The sequence below is a fragment of the Rhipicephalus sanguineus genome, chromosome 6, assembly GCF_013339695.2.
Source record: "Rhipicephalus sanguineus isolate Rsan-2018 chromosome 6, BIME_Rsan_1.4, whole genome shotgun sequence".
NCBI classification, from domain to species: domain Eukaryota; kingdom Metazoa; phylum Arthropoda; class Arachnida; order Ixodida; family Ixodidae; genus Rhipicephalus; species Rhipicephalus sanguineus.
In genome coordinates, this window is record NC_051181.1 from 66,535,723 (window position 1) to 66,558,336 (window position 22,614).

At 44.5% G+C, this 22,614-nt stretch overlaps 1 protein-coding gene across 2 annotated transcripts in view; it reads right to left on the minus strand.

The window, feature by feature from the left end:
• The window catches only part of LOC119395857 (calcipressin-2), an 88,619-nt gene extending 67,909 nt beyond the window's left edge, over positions 1-20,710 (minus strand). Inside the window, exons 1-4 of one of the 2 annotated variants that reach the window (XR_007416524.1) lie at positions 20,423-20,710; positions 16,473-16,646; positions 14,507-14,675; positions 9,461-10,292 (exon numbers count right to left, since the gene is read on the minus strand). Coding sequence is in view for 1 of the 2 variants with exons in the window: in XM_049416790.1 (XP_049272747.1) it covers positions 14,507-14,675; positions 16,473-16,646; positions 20,423-20,590 (511 nt within the window). In the remaining variant the exon portion in view is untranslated. The remainder of the gene's footprint in view (positions 1-9,460; positions 10,293-14,506; positions 14,676-16,472; positions 16,647-20,422) is intronic. The other variant, XM_049416790.1, reaches the window with a different exon arrangement.
• Between the last annotated feature and the right edge of the window lie 1,904 nt (positions 20,711-22,614).

Genomic DNA, 22,614 nt, shown 5'->3' on the forward strand with positions numbered 1-22,614 from the left:
GCATCTGCAAAAGCCGTGTCCGGAAAGCGTGTGACCTCTCCCACCAGAATCGGTGTTGGCACCAACTGTTGCAGCAACCAGGAGGGGATTCCCCACTGCAGTAGGGGAAGTCCCAACTCTGAGGGCAAAAGGAAAGTGCAGTCAGCACACTTCATACGCACGCTGATGTCTGCAACACATGGCCACCAATGTCACATCTTGTCCCCTGTATCAGTTGGTCTTCAATGCAACTCGGCAACGCCGCTTTGCAGCACCCCTTCCCGACAGCAACCTAGAAAAAACAATTCCTTGTGCATTCTTATCCCGCAAGAATATGCTGAGGGGTCCTGTGTAGTTTTCTTTTTTTTTTCTATAAGCCAAGTCAACGCCCATGTTTAACAGTAAGCGATGTCTGTTTCCACGGACATGTTGCAGAGCATGCAAAATATGTGTTAAAGAACAAGTCATTACAGTCAAGTACTACCATGGGGTAACTTCACCTTCATTAATGGCAGTAGCTCTTGTCCACAGGGAGGAATCAACTTTATTTACATAGATGGCGTGATCCTCAGGGTGGCTTCACGTGGGCAGTGACCCTTTCGGCCCAGGCAGCAATAGCTAGCTGATTTTGCTTAATGGGAGTTTTAATGAGCTCCTCCCACGCTGACCATGAGCTAGCTGGCACGAGCGTTTTGGGGGAAGGAAGGCCTTCACAGATCCGCAACATGTGATTCTGTGTGGCCAATCCCTGTGCTCTACAATTTTGGCAGATTGGGTTAACCAATCGGCATGTAATAAGTGCCAGCCAGTGAGGGCTAGGGAAAGCGTAAGTTTCGGAGTAATCTTTAATGACGCACTTGGGATAGGTGCGGCACTGAAGGCCTGCTTCAACCACAAAAGACCGGTTTGTTCGCTATGGGCATATTTTTGTCTCGCATTGCATGCCGATGCAAGTGAAAATGCAACTCAGCATTGCTGTCAATGTAAGAGGAAATAAGCTAGCGCGATGACCTTCTTGTTGCCAATGTTTGTGCTTCACGGCTAAAAGAACGTTTAGAACTGCGTGTGTCTGAAGCTGTTGTGGGATGTGCACACATGTGTTTAGGTTGGTCATACACTGTAAGTGGATGGTCAAACGGACATGTTGAGCACCACCACTTATAACTTAACTATGTCAAATAACTCTCACAGTTCCAATCCTAAAAAATATACTGCGCTCATTTTTCTTAATAATACGACTAAAAACATGCTTTGACGAAAATTATGCTTCGCACATCCCGATGGCTGTTTCTGGTACCTTGGAACATCCGGCTTCTGGGACAAAAGCTGCCATTAGAACAAAGATGCAAGTCCATTCTCTAGAGCGCAGCTTTTATACGCCCGCTCGTGCATGGTTTTTCGTCGTTCTAATGTGCCACCTAGCCGACAAATCAGCACAGGGGAGGATCAAAGACAATGAGCACAGCGTGCCTGCAATGGCCTTTGTACTAAACTCGGGGCAGCTGCCAAAAATCATCATTGCTTTCTGCTGTAAAATTGCTTCAAAATGCTCTTGGCCGTTCCCATTCCAAACACTGTTAGTATAAGGCGGCATGTTGCTCAAACGTAAATGTGAAATCGGCCGTGGACACAGTAGCGAAAAAGAACTTTCAAGACTACTGTGCCTTCTGGTTGAAGCCTACAGAGTGGAGTTTATTATAAGGAATGCTATTTAGCACATCTGACTGCTGTAGCCAAGAATATATATTTTTTTTCTAAATAAAAAAAAAGGAGGAGGAAGAGAAGGGTACTTACTCTACGAGTAGAGGAGCGTATGCAAGGCACGTTGTGTTGAAGGTTGCCGAATGCGAGGAATGCATCGTAGCAGAGTTCTCTGATACTTTTTTTTTGTAAATGGTTTCAAAGGACGCTGATGGTACACACAAAATTTCAAGGGTTGAGGGAAGGCACATAACCAGCGTGAACACCTCCTTTCCCCTGGTTACAACTACTACACCCCTCTCGAGACTCCCTTTGGGGTATAACTGCTTTAACCCTTTCAGCTCTGAATATTTTTGCCATGCAGAAAAAATGTTTCCCTTTGGCTAAGTGGTTGTAAAGAGCAATATAGAGCAATTCGAAATGTCACTTCTATTTTAGTTCACTGGCACATTTAAGTGTTGTCACGCTATCATGATAGCATGGCAAATAAAATTCAGTAGTAATATGACATCAGTTAGTACTTGGGAAAGAATTCTTTCCGCTCATGATACACTGCTATTCATTGCACTTGAGTGCCCTCTGTCTACATTGAAGGAAAGAAGATGGCTTTTAAGGGCTCGTTTTTTATTGTTAGACACAATATTAATGAGAACAGACAATAATGCCAAGGAAAGTATTCCGATTTAACATGGTTGTAGATTGTAGTCTCCTCTACTATGCTGAAATTATTACAATCAGTACTTCATTGTCATCCCTCGTGCACCATTAGTCTCCTGTGGCAAACCTATTTGGGTGCACCGTACACAAATATCTCGCTATAGCAGCTTCATTATCACTTTGTAAAGCAAATTAAGGCCAATTTCCTGCTCCTCAAATAAGAACCAACTGTGATGAAAGTGCATGCTATTGAAATTGCACAGCTTTGAATACCATTCCTGCATCCCCTTCAAGAATAAACTGAAAAAATAATCTGCAGAATAGTGGAAATGATTAGGCCACTGGGCAAGGGTGAGAGTGTGGGGTAAAACAGGTTTTTTCAAAGCTGTCTTCGGCCCCGTCATGGTGCTCTAGTGGTTAGGGCACTCGACTGCTGACCCGAAGGTCACGGGTGCGGCGGCTGCATTTGCATTTTCGATGGAGGCGAAAAGGCCTGTGTACTTAGATTTAGGTGCGTGTTAAAGGACCCCAGGTAATAAAAATTTCCGGAGCCCACCACTACGGCATCCCTCGTAACGTTATCGTGGGTTTGGGACGTTAAACCCCAGATATTATTAAAGCCATCTTTGGCGACAGCAAGGAGGCATGGCAAGGGTCCCTGACGGGGAACATCAAGAAAACTAAAATTAGTTGTCGAGTTAAAACTCGCACTGACAAGTCTCGTTTTGCATGTGCCCACGTCCCACAGATCAATTTAGGCCGATCCAGTATCTATATTTTTTTCTTCCTCTAGTCATAGTCTGCATTCTCATTGTGTTGGCTCTTATGCTTAAAGGACCCCTGACACCAAAATTGAAACCTCGAGATGTTTTTGTTGTTTGACTTTCCTGTATACGGGGACACATCTGACTGATTATTAGTGACGAACGTTGCCTTTAAGATATCTTAATTTGGTTTTAAAAGTAAGTGTGAGTGCTCATTTGAGTTGGCTGCACCTCGCGACATCCTGGTATGACGTAGATAGAGGCCCCGTGTGACGTTCCACGAGTAAAGCAAGTATTGTGGACGTCACGGAAGGTTTGCGGGGTGCACGTGCACAATACGACGACTGGCACCCGGCGAGGCCTATTGTTACGCACCCCTCTCGCTTTGTTATCGGGCTGCTCTCGAGGTAGTTTTCAACAGGTTTAACCCATACCGAGGCACCCACATACTTTCAATCTCTACCGCGCACGGGGCCCCGATTTGAAAACCGCGCTTTCAACGTCACCACAGCTTGAGTGCACGTGGTCTCTGACGCTCCCCCGCATGGGGCGCTAGTTTCTTGTGGTTTTTAGGCGGGCGTTTTGAAGTGACGCTAAAATGGTCACAATTAACTACGCTAGAATTAGTTATACGATACGCTAGAGCATTTACGATTTAACTTAGGGATTACCAGACACAAAGCTACAAATTACAGTAAAAAAGTCACCAACAAAAATTTTGCTGTCAGGGGCCCTTTAAATCCGAGTCCACGCCACCTTTAGCAACTGCGACATCACATAGTGCTTTTTAATACTCAACTCCACTTATTGAGCCTATTGTTTGAAAATTCCTGTCACATTTCATTCCTTGACTACGGCAGATACAGCAACTTGATTGATGGGTTGTACCTTTTTCGCTGCTTTTGTATCAACACAGCAGTATGCAGGGAGTACCCAGCCACTTCTTAACCACTGCAGATGCACATTCCCTGCAGGATGCACTCTACAGCATTTGGGATCGTAAATAAAAAGCTCCCCTCCCCTGTGACTATCAGTGATGTGTGTGGTGTGAGGAAACCAAGAAAACCAGCCTCGTTGCTTGAGGTTGTGTAATGCACTTTATCAAGCCAAAAGAAGACCAAAAAAAAGTAAGCATGTTTTGTACCAAACACATGACTCTAAGCGCAACAACAACCAATTGTTCAAACATCTAGATCAATAAATACATACAAAGAAAAAAATATACACCAATTTCAACAGAAATAATAAATTAGTTTTATATGAGGGCAGCCTGCTTTTTTCCCAACTGTTCAGTGTGCCAGGAAGCATCGTGTGGCATTGTCCAACTGCCTCAGTGCAAGACACTGCGCAAATAACGATGAGCGTTCCAAGCATCCAACAAACAGTAATGTGCCAAGGGTCTTGGAATGCAGCCCACAAGCAAGCAAGCAGCCTAAACCTACTCTAGCTTGACGGACATCTTGGCATGCCCTGTGGAAGAGCTGCCAAAAGTTACAGTACACTCCACTGGATTCAACTCTGCTCCAACTAAAGTTGTAGCAATGCAGGGTCCTCTTTGAGAACAGTCAACCAAAGCCAATTGGTGAACTGCTATCGGAGCGATCAAAGAAGCCATGAAATTGTAATTCTTTCGGATCCTGGACGTGCTCCTGGTTCAATGATGCGAGCACTTCTGAGAAATCCGAGCTTTGCAGCAGCTTTCTAAATGAAGCCAGCAAATGTGCCATGAAGAGTATAGCCGGGGAAAACTTTAGAAGGCAGCGGCATTTCCTCCTAAGAGGAGGAGGACTTATATGATCCTGCACCAACGGGTGTGCACTTCTATACTGATGTCACGAGTTGGATGGCCAAAGGCCATGTGGCACCATGTGGCACATGAGCAGAACTATTTCTTTAGTTATGGAGGCAATGGGCGGTCGCGCTTCAGTCAGTTGTGCAAGGCTTCTGGCTTTTTCAGTTGTATCCAACAAGAGATTTCAACCAGCCGAGTCTACCATTCAACTTGAGAGAGACACTACTGCGGAATATACTAATAAAACATTGCACTTTCAAAGCACACTGCATTTTTTTTTTATACAAAAGCCTTATTTGACGACTTCGTGGCAGAGAAAATAATGACCATTCATGATGTTAATGCGAGGAACTTTACAGTAATTCTGCCCGTCCGGTTCATGTGCAAGAAAGGTGGAGTTCTTGTACATTTTTGCACGCAATATAACGCTCTTGCCATAATGAAGAACCACTCAGCGTCAGCCAGAACCCATTTTGTCACCGGGAGCTCGGATGAGACATATAAGTGGCATCACCTTCCAATATTTTATAGTACTCTGCGTGTTTTCTAGCATTCCAAGCATGCACTAACAGTTACACTGCCACTGCTAACTGTAAATTTAGGTTAGTACAACGTTTCTCATACCGCCCTTTTTAACTATCACAAGAATACCATTAGAAATCTTACACCACAACACTTAGACTCACAGGAAGCTTCTTGCCCCTCATAAAGTCATCTTTCAAATCAACATGCACAATAAATATACACCATACTTGCAACGAGAACAAGCAAAAGGTGTTAAGCTACACTGCTATCATGTCATAAATACACAGCTTGCTCATCAGCTCTCATATATTGCACTATTCTTCGAAACAACACTCCATTCATACCATGCGACCATTGCTGCAATGTAAGTGGCTCATCAAAACCCATAACAATATACGTTGCCCAAACAACAACTATGTGTCCCATGGACCTGAAGTTAAAAAAATAATAATAAGAATGAGCGATGCCAAATCTTACAACTGCAGCAATTATCAAGGTTCAGCTTAATCTTCAGACCAAAGACACCCCCCAGTGTAAACACAAATAAATTCGCAGATCCAGCTGTTTCACATCCCAGGATGCAATTTCCAACCAAACAAAATTTGTTCAGTCAAATGACAAGGAGCTGGGGTCTGGGATGCAAGCCAGTTGGACAGAGAGAACCTTTCTTTGAACATGATGGGGTCTGAGCATCCACATTTGCCTACGGGTGAAGATTAAGCTTCGTCATAACTATCATCAGAGCTTCACACGGCCAACTCGGCTACAAGCGGGCAACATTTTGTGGCAGCAGAAGCGAGAGTTTGCTAGGCTCTGTATCACATGCAAGGAAACACGTTGCATAAATGCTGGTGCGGCACACGACAAACGCAAACCGACAACGACGACAACATGGCAGGAGCATTCCAGATGCCGAGATTTCACTGCGTGGGACACGACACTCAAGGGAGTTCCACTGGCGCCAAGTCCTTGCGTGGATGGCAAACGGGGGACACTGGTGGGCGTCAAACGAAGTCCTGCAGTTGTGAAGTGCCCGCCCGCACCAACACTGTGGGTATTCTGCGTACATTCACATCCCCGTTCACAATGCAACAAGCTAGTTCCATCAGGGGACCACGACCATGTAAGGCGTACTATCATCACTGTTCACTAACAGCTATAAACCAGCGTTGGTACTATGGAATGACAAAGAATACCAAAAATAAGCAAGACAATTTTCAGGGCTGTTCACATCAACGGGGCCCTGCAACGCCTTTCTTAGTTACCGTACAGTGACCTTGCTACCGGACTCTGTTAGCAGTGGCTACCTCGAACCTCCTGCCACAAAGTTTTCTAACTTCTCAGTTATAAGCAGTTACTGCACAAAACATGCGCTCTCTCTACATCCATCACCAGAAACTGCACAGGGGAGGATGGCAAGGGAGCAATGCACCGTGCTAAGGTTATGTCGCCACGCATCATGGCCTTCAGCATTTTCATCTTCTTCTGTGACCGTATTGACTGTTACTATTAGTGCAAATGTGCATGGCGCTGACAGGTGGCAGCATCATGCAGCATGTGACCCAGAAGATTGTTCGCCGCAGTGCTGTTCGTGAAATCGGCCACTGTCCTTCATACCCACTTACTGTGTCTTTGTCTGCATGGGATGTTTTACATACCCAGTTTGGCTTAAGTTTGTGCGTTTCTGAAGTGCCTTAGCTTTTGCACACATTGGGAAATGTGTATAGCTGGGACATCATTGTGAAGGAGAGGGCGGCTGATTTTTTTTTTTTTGGCTGTTTTTGAGATGGAATTGTAAATTCCCTACTGCATGCAATAATACTTGGCTCACATGCTCACGGCAGCCTTGACTACAGGTCGACAACATTATGCGCGTGCATTCATAAAGTATTGCAGCGCCCCTTTAAAAAAAAGGTAAAGCAGCGACACGGGTGATGGCACAACGGGCTTGTAATCCCACTAAACGGCCAATATACTCAGTGTCCGAAACGGCATAGCAGAACATACTAGTACTGAAGCTGCTCTGATGCTCAGTTGCGAAAGCTAGCAAGTGTCACAACTCATGCAAAAGAAAGCATGCTATATTACAGTATAACGAGGATATATAGAGTTATAGTCTTTATCGAGCAGTGGTAACATTCTGTTTGAAATTACCTGCAGAAGTTTAGCACTACACTATGTGCATATCGAAATGATTCACCACCAGTTTTGGTATATCAAATGCTGTACTGTGTTCCGCAAGTGAGCTTTTTCCTGACGGTACTGTAATCACGTCTCAAATCACTGAATATATTTATGCTGACAAAATGGCAGCATTTTCGAAGATGCAAATGAACAAGTCATTGAATGTAAAGTGAATTACATTCCACAAAAGAAAAAAGAACAAAGTTTGTGACTCCAAACTTTGATGCCTCGTGCAGCAAGGGTCTTATTTTAATTTGAGCCATGCGGTAGATTTGTTTGCATAAGCTTTGCTCTCCAACACAGCTGTCTGATGCAGTGAAGCATACCAACAGTGATAACTGTCTGCCATGCAGTGAAGCATACTACCTGGTGCCTACAGTATTTCTTGCATCGAGTTAATAATACGTATACTATCAAACTATTTTGTTATCTCCTTCAGATTCACAACATATGGTTTTGACAGTGCAAGTTTTATAGATAGCTTGTCGGTCTCACAAAAATTCTTTGCAAACATTCACTGTGTTTCTTTCTTTCCTTTAATTTCTCATTCATACACTCCACGTCTCCTCCTCCATTGTCGCTTTCCCCTCAGCCTGTGTACCTTAGTTGAGATGCTTGCTAGCCACCTCTCTTGTGAGCTGTGCGATTTTTCAGCAGCTGTATTACAAGCCAGTGTTTCATCTCGGAAGGCTTCACAATAAGCGGTATGCATATACATAGAGTTCTATGGGAGGGCAGATGGGAGTTGTCAGAGAACAAATTATAGCCATTCCTTCATTAAAGGCAGTTACATTATAAGTGGTCTGAACTGTAAACCTATCGCTGGCACACTGTGCCTTTACATTGACAAATGTCATTTATGCCGAGCCCATCAAACAAGTATTTCTTTTCTTTTTTTTTCATTATTCCATTCATCACTGGCTTTCACACCACAGCCACTCAGAGACCCGCTCGGCACAGCATGTGGTAAGGTCACAACAGACGGAAGTTAATCACTTTTTCGACAAATCGATCCGTTACTAGTACTACAGCTGTTATTTGCTACTCCATAAGAATGTGACGGTTACGAAGCGAATAAGTGAAAAAGATGAGGGAAGACGGAGGCAAATTCTAATCTTAGTGGCTCGTTGGAGTAGTTTGAGTGGTGCCCTCATTCTCGTCGCTCAATCTTCATGCAATAGTCATCACACATAATGGAGTACTAGCTAGCACAAAACTGTTAGCTTACCGCAAGTGTGTTCTGCCAATCTACAATGACGTTAACCCTTAAGGATGTGGAAGGCAACTGACATTCATCAGTGTGCGTGCTCAACTATACTTTCACTTTTGCCATCCAGTACCATTCAGTATCATGCTTCTATACACAAACAAGCATTTGCTAACGCTACAATTTTTCCGTTGTCCATGCTGTGAAGACGTGAGAACAGTGCTACCGGGTCACGTGCCCACCCAAAGGTTTTGTTCACTGTGAGCAGTGGTTCTCTGAAATTAAATGCATCTTGCACATTTGCAAAGATGAGTACACGGTATGAGTGGCAGGAATTGTGCATTGGGGTATTACGACAGCGTGTAAGCTGCCACGACCAATCTTCAAAAAACTTGTGTGTTTTAACAGTTTTCACGGTCATCAATGCATTCTGCAGCATGGCCAACAATACAGTAGCTTCGAGAAAGGTGCGAATCCCACAAAGTCATCGGACCCAAAGACATCTCGTGGACGTAATCGCTTTTTACGTCAGTTCTTATCCCTGAAGGTATTCTAGATGCATGAAAAAGACTCCATTCTCGATTAAAAATATTATTATGACGTGCTAAGATTGTATCCCCATGCACACGGACAAAGCTACCATTTTCTTACTTTTTTTAATGTAAAAAGCTTTGCTGAAGAGATAGAGGTGTAAGACTGCGTGCCACGTAGCAACACATGTTGATCCTGCATCATGCTATTGATGTCGACACATGGTATCTGCGACACACCGCATCGGCACTTTTCGTTGTCTGTGGTGACATGACACTGAAAATCAACTGCCAATTGTCACAAAACCTCAGAGAAAGAAAATCGCTACATCACTTCTGTACAGCTGCATACACATCTGAAAATATCCGCAAGTGATATTTTCTGCAAACGCTTTCGGGTCAATTTTCAACAAAATTTAAGGGAACATAGACAATAACTTAGAAAAGGTCACATGAGGAGATGGTAAAACTGCTTGTGCATGTACACAGACTCAACTCATTAACCCATGTGGATACGAAAGGAGGCGGTACGAAAGATGCATTCTTAGATCGTAGTGAAATCTCTTCACAGATTCCAGACAGCCGAGAGCTGATCGTTTGAGAGCTGCTGGTGCAACGAGTAGTGAACACAGGCGCTGGTGCCTCGGCAGGTGACGCCCGGTCACGAGTACAGATCCACAACGACGGGCACCCAGGTGTCGCACAGGTCGCAGCTTCGACCAGGCACGTCGACAGCCACAAATCTCAAGAACTGGCTTGCTCCAGCCACGGTTGTAGAGAGCAGATCCGTCTGTGGCCCTAGGACGATTCTTCGTTGCACGGTCGTCCGGGACAGGGTGTGTGGATGAAGGCGGGCTTCTCCCGCTTGGGCTCCAACGAGGACACCTCCTCACAAACGTGCACCACGATGCCCGGCTGCGTCTCTGAGGCTGGATGGAGCTCGTGTGGCTCACCTGCAAGGAAGGATCGTGCCGGTGTGTTTATCGTCGTTATGATGATACTATGTGGTGTTTTAAGGCAGTAGGCCAACGATGGTCAAAGAACGCCAGTGCATGTTATGATTTGTAGGAAGAGATGCGGTCAACTACATTGAATTTTTGTAGCATTGGCTGTACAGGCCTAAAAGAATGTCCCTGCAATGTATGTGAGATAAACATAGGTATTGAAGGCATGGCGCGGTTACTGAGGTGTATGATGGACGTATGTATACATATGGCATGCAGAAATGACCTTCTAAAAACTGTGAATGAAGGTGACACTAATACCTCATCATACCCTTGGAAGCAATCGATCAGAGGCATGCACTTTATTATGTGCTGCCGTTGCAACAGCGGCCTGGTAACACGTAATGTGTTAGTTGCTTTAATAAAGTATCGAACTGTATCTGCATCAAATAATGAGTCTCTTCCAAGGAACTTAGCCAGATGTAAAGGGTTTCTTTCTTGGTAAACATGTCATCGTCATAAGCCTACTAAGTCCACATCATGATGCAAGTATCTGCACACAATCTCATATTACCTTTGTCCTGTGTCAGGCAACTCCAATCTATGTATGCAAATTTTAGTTTTCAAAACTACAGATGTTTTCCACACAACCAGGATGACGAAAAACAGAGGGTCTGCGTGAAAAACGTCTGCAGTTAGGAATGTTACCAACTTGTCCAAACCAGTACCACCCTACTCAGATAAAACTTTGATCACATCTTTAATTGCCGTCCCCAACTGCGCGCCTCTCTTCTCTTTGCATCCAGTGAGTGCTCTACAGAGAACAGGTTATCTGTCCTGAGCATTACATGGCCTTCACAACTTCATTTCTTGCTCTTGATCTCGCTTCAAATGTACATAGACATTTCCATCTGAGAGAGCAAGCACCGTTTTGCTAGACTGCTGCATGGGGCTACAGCTTTTGGCATTGCTGCTTTGGCAGCACATGTTTAGGGGTCACACATTTTTACAACAGCCCAGAGAGCAATATGGCGGCACCCAGGGAGCACTTGTTATAAAGGTCTATACTGGCTCACTGCAACTGCTTCCTAATTCCATTCCGTTTCTTAACCCTTTCAGACGCTATGTACACAATTGTGTACACCGCTTGTTTTCCCTATATGTATCGACTTGGGGCTAAGAAAGAGCCAGACAGACTGAGCTTTGGATGAATTAAACCTCCTGCATATTAAATTTGTCTTCCTTTAACTTCTTTTTGCAGCGTACTGTTGCATATGATCAATTTGCTCTAGGCATATTATCATATTCAACGTGTTGTTCGATGTGCCGCTTCCGTGACCCATGTCAAAAGTATAATTTTTCTTTGCTCAACATGGACATAACGGAAAACGAATTTGCACTATAGTTCTAGCCTGAAATTTCATTCTACCTATGCAAAAACAGAGCATGAATGGCTTTGAAATGAACAGATATTTAATTACAATGCAATTAGGAATGATAACTATAACCCACATAAATTAATGTATTACGACATCATTTTTTTCGCAATATAATATCGAGTGCCTTGAAATAACATTGTGCCGATTTGATGCATTTACAGGCAGTTATTCATAGGTGGTGTCTGAAAGGGTTAATGACGTGCCCACCAATGATTTTTCACTCCATTGCCTATTGCATAGTGCTTACCGGCGTCTTTGTTAACCAGTATGCTTTCACTGCATGTTGGCACAGGCAGAATGCACTGACTGTACAGTTTTATTCTCAAGAATGCGGCAAGCAGCCAGTTGTGACTGAGCAATGCCCGCCTTAAGCGCTCCAACTCGCTTTTCATTTTTCTGTAAATATCTTTATCTGGATCAAAGTCCCCTCTGTGTGATTGGCCCAGATAAACATACTCTTGCAAAGTTAAAACTGAATGCACGTGAGCTGACAGCTCACACACATTACATACACAGTATATGTAACAGTCATGTAAGCGTTCTCAAGGGTGGTCAAATGGACATGATGTTGGTAATGTTGTGGCCAGCAGTGCGACAACCAACATACCTAGCAGGAAGTAAGAAATGGAAGAACAGCGACTTGCAATTTTTAGAGCACACGCACGCCGTGCCTAAATACCATGCCCCGGTATAACACTAACAACAAAAAATTAACAGGTGTTTGGAACGTTTCTCCCAGGAAAACAACAAGCAGGTCATGCGTATAAGTAATGCAATTCTTTGTGACACAGTGACGATAAAGCAGGCTTGTACACGACTGATCATGGAAAATTTATTGCTTGCAATCAATTACATTTTGGTATTTTTCCAATTGGTCGACTAACTCTGTTTACAGTGAAACCTCGGTGATACGATCACAGCTCATACGAATTTCGGGGTAATACGAATTTTTCGTTGGTCCCGGCCAGGGCCCATTCGCCTGCAGTGTAATGGAGTACGGTTGTTGCGAACTGATTTTCACCCAGCGACATTTGATATGAACGTACGCTACCGACCAGGTACGAAAAGGTGCTGTCCGCGCTGTCGCGGAACACCCCCGCCAAGCACGTGCGAGCGCGGGAACGCAAGCGTGGGCATGCGCGCCGCACTGCCAAATCGTCAGAATCATGGTGTAAGAAAAACACTTTTCTTGCTGTCAAAATAAACCTTCAGAGACGCGTCACGGCCTCCGAGATTGTGTGCGCGAATCTTTGAGGCTCTTGTGTGCCTCCGTGTGCCTTCGCGTTTATATTACAGAGGACATTAGTGCCATGCTTTTTTTTTTTTTGAGGCGTCGACGCAGGCTGCTGTCGTTGTACTGTGCTTACACGTGCCTGCCTCGTGCATCAGACATCCTATGAAAGGTGGACGAAGACCGAAAGAAGGCGAGGATGGTCTTGGCGAAGGAGTCAGGCCTCACAACGTCAACATGCACGACCGTTGAGGTCGCACTTGTGCGGGAACGGCTGTCAATCTCCCAAAAAACATCCCTAACACCTCCGCAATAACAAAATCATAACACAGGACCGTCGTTCTGTAATTTTGTGGCCTTGATCCATCACGTCAAAGCGTTTCTTTTGTTACTTTCGCTGCAGCACTCCGGTGTCATGCAAAAAAAGCATACTAAGGGGCTACTGCTGTCTGCTGTCGCGGGTCACAACGCATCTGGTTCATTAATTAAATACGCGCGTACGGGCCGTATATTTGAGAGTGCTGGTATGATTGCCGACATCTAAAAACTTAACTGACAATCATTCAGGGCTCTGAATAACAAACAATAAATGAAAATGCACGCCAGCTTTCTTTTGTCGCATGTTAATTTTCCGTGCATTCTGGTGATACAACTTTTGGATGATACGAATATTTTTGGTGGTCCCGTGAGATTCGTATCACCGAGGTTTCACTGTACTTGGTAACGACAACTGTAATCTGATTACTTTTTTCTACAATCGGCTACTTCATTTGCAAATCAAGCTGCAATCCTTAGCACTCGTACTTGGCACCCGCAGTTGTGGAACGCTACAGCTACCTTATGGATGTGTGCGTTCCAACAGGCAAACCCGTGCATTCCTTCCCTTGTTCTCGTGCCAGGTCATGTGGCACGTCATCAGCACTGTGTTCTGCATTTGGCTATCGTTTTGCTTTTCCCTTCGTGACTTGACAACTCCCAACCTTTGTTTTCACAAACCTGCCACCATTTGCAAAGTCGGCGAAAGTTCATTCTGTAATGGACCAGACCAACATTTCATTCGTCTGCTTCAGGCTTTTGGCACGCAGAAAAGTAATATCACTAGTTTTCAAGAGGTTAGTAGATAACTACCCTGCTGGTTTGGTCAAATTTCTGTTTGCCACTAAGCCGTAACAGCTGTTGTACTTCTGGCTGGCGAGACATGATTGCGATATTCCTTATTCTGAGACCTCTGCTACCAACAGATGACAAATTACGCATCTAAAGTTAATGACTGGTTAAATTGTAGTTGGGCATAAATGTGCACAAATGTCAAGAGAAATTCTGTATTTTCTGCAAATAACCTGCAGGAGAAACTTTTTAAAATAGGGACCCCTGCGTATTGCCGTGAAGCCGCCTTTCTTGCATCACGGCGAAGCAGTGCCGTGAAGCCAACTTGTTCACCCAAACTCGCGTATAACTTGCATCTCCGACTTTAGCTCCGAATTTTCGGTACACTGTGTGCGGGTTAAACAAGAGAAAATACGAATAATTATTTCCAACGTGAAAGCACACACCTGGTGCAAGGCTGGTCAGAGCTGTAATGATGTCATAGTTGATGCAAGGCTCGTGTTCCTCGACAGGCTCCCAGCCTACGGGTGGCGACGCTGGTGGCGAAATAAGGAACTGGCGCTGCGGAGACGGCGGCTGCAAATGGCCGTCCTTGCCCTCATCCGGTGACGATGCCTGGAACATGAACATTGTGCTTCGTGATCAATTATCTGAATCATGCTCACGGTTTGATGTGCCAAAGCAACTGCAGCACTTTGACGGATATCATATTCGAGCACTCCGAATAAATTGGACCGCCCAGGGTTCATTAATATGTACAGTACTCAAGGATTGAAATAGGACAATTTAAGGCTAAGTAATGCACATACTTTCGCTTCCACTGTCTTCATTTTGGGTCATATCAGCATAATTTCGATTTGAACGCGTAGATCAGAGCAACTGTTATCTTTAGAGACCACATTCATCGCAACATGATGTGGTTATCTCGAGCAATTATGCATACCAGTCGTTACAGTAAAAAATTTGATGGTCGCATTTAAATCCGCGAGTACTGTACGCACAAGTACACAAGTTCTGTTGCATATCACTATCATCAAAATGTGTTTGAAGTGGTTGAGAATTGTGCAAGCACTTGTACATGCAAGCAATAGACCATAGCCACTGCAGCAAATTACAACGCTGTGAACCTCAGGAAAACGTTCGCTGTCCAATACAACCACAGCAGAGACTTCTGTTTGCTCAAGCAGCAGATCCTAGGACGACTAAAGTCAGCCACAGAACTCACACGTGTAAAAGTATAGCCCCATTTTTCTCAAATGGGAAAGTGCACTAGTGACGCCAGAGCTCCGTGGTGATAGCCAGTTCAGGCATTGATGCCAGTCAATCAATCAATTACAGATTTATGCACCTTTCTATTGGCCCTGCCAGGAAAGCCCAGCACAAGTGAAATGCCACATCTGGTACATGATCCATCATGGCATTGAGTAATGACAAGCTTGTGTGCAAAGTGTTTGCACATTAGAACGCAGACCCTCCCTTCAGCATGAATGTCGAACAACTTTTCGGTTTTACCACATACATATATAAAAGAAAAACTTGGGAGGAGAACCGTGGAACAACTTGAAAACAAAATTCTAGCCAAAATAAACAATGTGCAAAAGGCTGCAGAGAAGGGTACTTGCTGCCACTCATCGTACAAATTTTGCATTGTTAACAAATGCTGGGGAAGAAAGTAATAATAAGAGGTAGTCAAATACTTTTGGTAATTATGCAATTATTTTCGTGGGGCAGTAAACACTCAGTAACTGCAATCAATTACAATTTTAAAGTACTTTAAACTGTAATCTGGTAATATTTCTCTGTAACACGTACAAGTCTGCATATGTGCACAACAAATCTAACTATTATGCAGTTGATCACGACACACTGTTTACAAAAACAACTCATTAGGAATTAAGTTATTTATTGCCTGCACACATTACGAGACATGAAAAAAATTATTTCATCAAATGAGGTAGCATTTCCTAAAAAAAATGACTATCTTTAAAGATATACAGCCCAGTGCAAGATAAATTAACGGAAATTGAGTATGACGGGGGTTGAATTCAACCAAAGCTTTTTCCTGTGCTAATAATCAATGATTGAATAAAGCATTCATGTTGTGAAGAAAAAGAAAGAATATTTGGAGCAATTTCTTCGTCATTCCTTGTCACAGCTGGCAAAAACAGGTTGCACACACAAATGCACACATGGTGTGTGAAAGGGTCAACATGTTGCCCACTCCTCACGTAAAACACCTGTAGAAGGGGCCTTTGATGTATTGCAAATATATATCTTGTAATCTTACGTGTAATCTTTTCACATGCTGGAATAATGCAACAGAGTCTCTACAGCTTTCATAAAGAGAGTTCGGTTTGTCTCTCATAGCTCTTGATTATGAAGAAAAAAAATCACCAGAAAGAAATGGCTGACCTGAGCAAAGTAGCAGTTGAGAACGCTTTCGCCAAACTGCATCTGGTGGCAATGGATGCGCGCTCGGGCCGCAGAGTCGGGGCTCTCAAAGGTGACCCTTGCGCGGCGGAAGCTGCGGAAGTATCCGAACGTGGCACCAGGCTCGATGAGCTCGAACATCTCCTCAAACTTGGCCTGCACGGAGGAAGGGATGCAGATGAGCTCAGCCATCCACACCATTCAGTTAAGGAAATTCACTTGTGACATTAACCAGCCAGGTGCCAGTCTATTTCTTTTTTTCTTGCTTGACTGCTTCTCAATCTATGCATTTCATACCTGTTCTTATTTAAGAAAACTTCAAAGGAATTGCGCATGAGTGGGTCCTAAGGCCATACCACACAAAGTAATTAGAACATAGGTAACTGCAATGAGTCAACACAGGTGAAAGAGAAAATGAATCAAACCAAATCAAACCTTATTTTCATCTCAAGAAGAGAAAAGGGGTGGCAGAAAAGATGCTGTTATGCAGCCTGACCACGCCCAGTCTCCTACGTAACAATTTGACAGTGAGCAGCCCTGAATACATACAGTCGCCCAAATCTTTAACTAGCATTCGCGAGTGGCAATTTTTTATGGTTATGTTCGCCATAGGACTGAATTAAGTTCTACCAAAAATGGTGAGGCAAGTGCATGCCCACAAAGCACAGGCCCACAAAATTTTTTGCAATTTCATTTCATCATATGGTGCCGACACACAGTAAAGTTGCTGCTGCGCACACTAGTTAAAACATTTACATTGCAGCTTGACATAAATCTAGGCAGCGAAGAGGGTTCATTTTCAGAGTACAATAAAAATAAATGCAACGGCAAGAAACTATGATCCACAAAACAATTTCACAATAAACTGTAGCAACAGAACTGAGAACTTGGAAGATAAAATGAAACATCAAAAGAAGATTTGCTGCTCACCTATTTGGGTCATTATCTTAAATACTGAATTGTGCGGATTCGATACAGGACAGAGAAAGAACAGTGATGCACAGGACAAGCGCTTGTCCTGTGCATCACCGTTCTTTCCTTGTAAAACAAAACGAAAGAAAGGAAAGAAATAGAAGTAAAGCAATGCCCTGACACACTTATGTCTTGTCAGTGGACTTATGTTCATTAATTTATTAGATGCTGTGTTGACTAGGGGTGGGGGCTTGTCCCTTAATTAAATTGGGTACATTAATGCAAATGGTCAAATACTACACTATACCTTATCAACAATCACCATTAAACATCTTAAGTGCACAAGTAGTGTTAGGATAAAATGTTAATCTCATCTTTACTGCTTCATTTGATAATGACTGACACAGTAATTAAGTGATGGAAGCCTTCATTTCCCAAGAAAGGAACAAGTAATTAGTTAACAATAGCACTTGCTGCAACTAGTTCAAAACAAGCACCAAGCGTAGTAGTGGTAGCTATGGAAATGAGAAAGGAGGTCTGTCACATCATAGAAACGTTGCTGTGCTTTTGTGATCTTGTGGTTTGTAGTACACAGAAGCTAGCTGTGGCTGAGCTCCCAAAAGCCAATTCTTCAGCATTCAACAGACAAGAAACTTAAGCACGCCTCCTTTCCTTTTTGAACGTTGCGTTTGTGAACACGTTTCTGAATAAACGTACTTTGTGAAAAGTTTGTACCCTTTCTGTCTTCTCTTGTCCTTGAAGTTAGCTGTAGGATGAAAATCCAAAACTATTCAGTAAACACGACAGAAGTTCTCACTTATGTTCAGAGGTCGGCGAAAGATTTGGAGCTCGCTCAGACTCGGAATAACCAAAGTTTTTCTCAATCGGGATCACTTGGACTCAGGCTCCATAAAGTTTTTCTCAACCGGACTCGCTCAGACTCAAACTCACAGCTTGATCTGAGCCTGAGTGAGTTTTCCGACCTATTCTTATGATCAATCCAAAAAACATATGCGCGCTATCTGCTGGCTGATTTTCTTTCCTTATAATGCATGCTTGGCAGTGCTTAGGTGCTAGCTGTTTGATGCTATGGAATTTATCCAGCAGAAGAGGTTAGCGCTTTATTATGTTTTTTTTTCTATGAGGATGTGATATTACAATCACATTACTATATCGATGGACCAAGTCATACAGTAAATCGTATGGTGAATTGAAGTGCCCGCTTCTTGCTTTGGGATTGGCAGAAAGTTGGCAAAATGCAAAGAGCATGCAGGGTCACTTGAAACTGCAGTAACCATTGATAATTGCAGTGTTGGGTCTAATGAGTAGGGGCGGCCATGACTATGCACTTTGATTTCAAGAAAAATTTTGGTATGAGACAGCTGACACCCTCGATACAATAGAACCAAGTTTATTCTTTAGTGCATGATGTGGGACAAAAGAAATCTTAACTGAGGCAAGGTGCTCAGACTTCAAGAAAGTGTCCGTATATGCCAACCCATGAGTGGACAGACAGGAACATCACACGATTGCTATTGTCATGAAGAAACAGGGAAAATTACATGCCACGTACAGGTGTCATGCGGAAACACATCTATTCGGCTGTGTAATGTATATGTGTTGGGTTGATGCTGACGTGAATATATAAAGTATGCTGCAAGACTCCCCTGCAGGTTCTTTCTGAAATTGAGCGTGTGTAGACCGTGAGTGTACTCCCCATCAATGCTTCCCAATGAACGGTATAGCTATTCCTGAAATTGTTTGATGAATGAAGGACATTAAGATTCGTTGGTGCTGGAAATTTGCTTCGATTTTTTCAGAGGCCACACACCACTTATGGTGCTTAACCAAATAATGGCTACGAACACATGAAAAAAAAATAAAGAAGGCGCCGATCAGATCAATTTCGATCGCGCACTGTACCGCCACGGATAGAACAAGGCGCTTTGAAAACTTATCGGGAAAAGCACTCGCCCAACCAACAGTCGTAACTGGTTGGTTTATGGAATTTAATCGCCGAAAGCGACTCATTTGAGGGACGCCGTAGTAGTGTACGCCGGATAATTTCGACCACCTGGGGTTCTTAAACGCGCGCTGATATCGCAAATCGCACGCGCGCTGAAATCGCTAGCATTTCGCCCCCATCGAAATGCGACTGCCGCGACCGGGCGCGATCGAACCCGCGACTTTCGGTTTGCAGCCGAGAACTGCAACCACTAAGCAACAGCTAGCTGTAACTGTCACGCGGTTAGCCGGTCAAGATTCGGCTAAAAGCGGCCCCTTACTACTACTTCTACTGATTTCACAACACGCTACTTTTAGAAATCAATGTACGTATTGCGACACTGCTGCGTATTCCGGCCAGCGGCAAGCAGTTTCGTTTTGACAACGACAATGGGCGACCATCGTCATTTGGCCTCAGTTGCACATGGAAAGTCACACACGACTAGGAAGTGAGTGACGTTTGGCGTTTTCCCACCGCAATAAGCGGACGAGGTGCGCATCGCGTACGTAAATAAACAAAACAGTACAAAAGCTTCCAAGGAAAAACCAGCGATGCGCTCTCAATGTGGCAATATATAGCCTCTGGCCTGCGCACAAGTAGCGCTAGCACTCTCACAAACAAATAATATTTCAAGAGAAACAAGTTCTCGGCGCGAGCTAGCGCACACGTATTGTAGAATTGGTTTCTCAAACCAATTTGTTGTGACGAAGACTATCTTCCATGAAATCACGGCGTGCGGAAATTCGCCGGCGATGAATTACCCCGTCCCATAGGCGCTTGATAGGGCCGGATTATGGAAAACGTTCCGCCTCGTGTTCAGAGAAAGAGAATAAAACAGGGTCAGCAAAATAAACCGCATGGAACTATCGACGAGAAATTTATCGACGCTCGACATCTTGAGAATTGCAACAGCTGAGCGAAGCAGAGTTTGCGGAGCGCTGCCGACCGAGCGGCATCGATTGAATTTCGCTAAGCTATAGAAGAGTCATGATGCCATGAGAAACTGGGCGGGTACCTTTTGTTCCGGGTCTGTGAAGACGCTAACGTCGACGTTGGTTATTATGAGAGACGTGGGAAGGTCAGACGTATCTGCCAAATCGTTCAACAGCACTTCGCAGTCTTCCAGGGCGCTCATTCGGTGGCACTCTTCCATGTCGCCCGACGCGCTGTCACGGGTTTTCATTATACAACGACACCGAATACTATTTGATGCGGTAGAACTAGTTAGGCAGCTTTTAGGGATACACAGGTATCACGGAGAGAACTGCTTTACGGCAACACGCACAAACTCCACGCTTCGCGCACGAACGCGGATTAATAGGCGAACGAGGAGCGTCGAGCGTCTATGTGGACTAGATAATAGAGAAAAGGAATGGCTGATTCTGTGTTGTAGGTAGCGCCAACCCTTCAGTAGTGGCAAAATTCTATACGATTTACATCAGCTCGTAGAGTTTATGGTCTTCGAGATTGCAGTCTCGGCGCGCAATCTCAGAGGCCATATCTAGCTGGATTTACCCCCTTGATTTACCCTGGTTTGCTCATAATGTTTTAAATATTTGATTTTACCTTGAATAAAAAGATGAATCTATTTTGATTAAAAAAAAAAACTTTAGGCAGGTGAGGGTATGGACATCACATCTTTTGAAGCCGAGAGTACATTCATCTGCCTTTGAATTTGAGCGCGAACTTTGAACTTGCACTGCGACAAGCCGTGGCGGTGTGTACTACTACGGCTGTTAGATGCAAAGGCAGAGCTTCTGCGTTGCATTTGCCAGCCGTAGCGCTCCTGACACGCGTAACAACAATACTTACGAAATTTCTGTAAAAGCTTTCGTGAAGCAGACGCAGCGCCATGATTTCTGTCGCCCGCTGAAGAAGGCGAAGAGTTCGCCTTCGCCGTAAATAAACAGAATTTTAACAACATCAAGTGTCTGTTGAGCTTCTCACGTGTTTCACGTGCTTCACTTCGCCGAGCGGAGCTAACGCTCGCACCGGCTGACTTGTCCAATTCCTGTGGCGCATACTAGAGCACTGCACGCGCCGTGATTTTCGGCCCGGGCCCTGCCCGGGCCCGGGAGTCGTTCAAGTTTACCCGCCCGAGCCCGGCCCGGCGACTAAAACCGAGACCCGGGCCCGGCCCAAACCCGAGAAAAAAATTCGCCTACCCGGCCCGGCCCGGCCCGACCACAGATCGGGCCCGACAGGGGCCCGAGCCAATAATCTAGGTGGTGTTGCCCGAAGATAGAATCGACCGCAAGGGCGTTTTAAGTGGCAAATATCTACGCATGCTTGGCACATGCTTCGCTAGTAAGTATGCTTTAATCTACGGTATTTTCTTGTAAAAAGGGGCTGGCTCACCGTGGAAATACCATCGAGAGACACTGATGGCCGCGCTGGCGTCGCGTAGGCCCCCTACACGCAGTTACGTTCTTTGCCTTTCGCTTCGGGGTTAGCGTGTACTTTAACAACTTCACTTACCACAACGGTTTAATCATGGTCATGGGCGTAAGTGGTCGCTATGGCGACATGCCACTAGGCGTCAGCATGGGTGCGTCCACGCAGGCACGTAGCCAGGATTTTTTTTTCGGGGGGCGCCCAAGGCCTAATTGTTCGAAAGACAGTCTTTCCATGGCAAAAACAAAAAAAAAGTTGCCTGGAAATATAGAGGGCTGGAAAAATTTCGGGGGGGGGGGCGCCCCCCCCCCCCTTGCCTACGTGCCTGCATCCACGTCAAACTGTGGTATAGCTTCCAAATACGAACAGGCATTGCACAAGCTCTCATATATCACAACACAATAAGCACTACTTCTGTGAAGAGACCTTTCACTTTCGTGTTATACCGATTCCAATGCGGAGGGATCAGCCCTGTTTTTTCTCGGGTGGATAACTTTGTCATACTAATTGGGAGAATTTTATTAGAAGCAATTCATTTGACTCCACCATCTACGCTTGGTTTAAATTTTAAATTGTAAAAAGAACACAAAACAATCCATACGTGACAAGATGCTATGGCCCTGCGAGCGCGTGTGGCCTTCGTGCGGCTTGCGTTTGGGTACGCGCCACTATATAAGGCACGTATGCTTGGGTACGAAACCTCGCTCGTACCCAAGCTCTTGGGGTCCAAAGCGCTAGAGTACCCAGCAAAAAAAAAACTTTCTAATAACGTAAGTACGCTACCCGTTACACTTCGGGTATGGTAACGAGTAC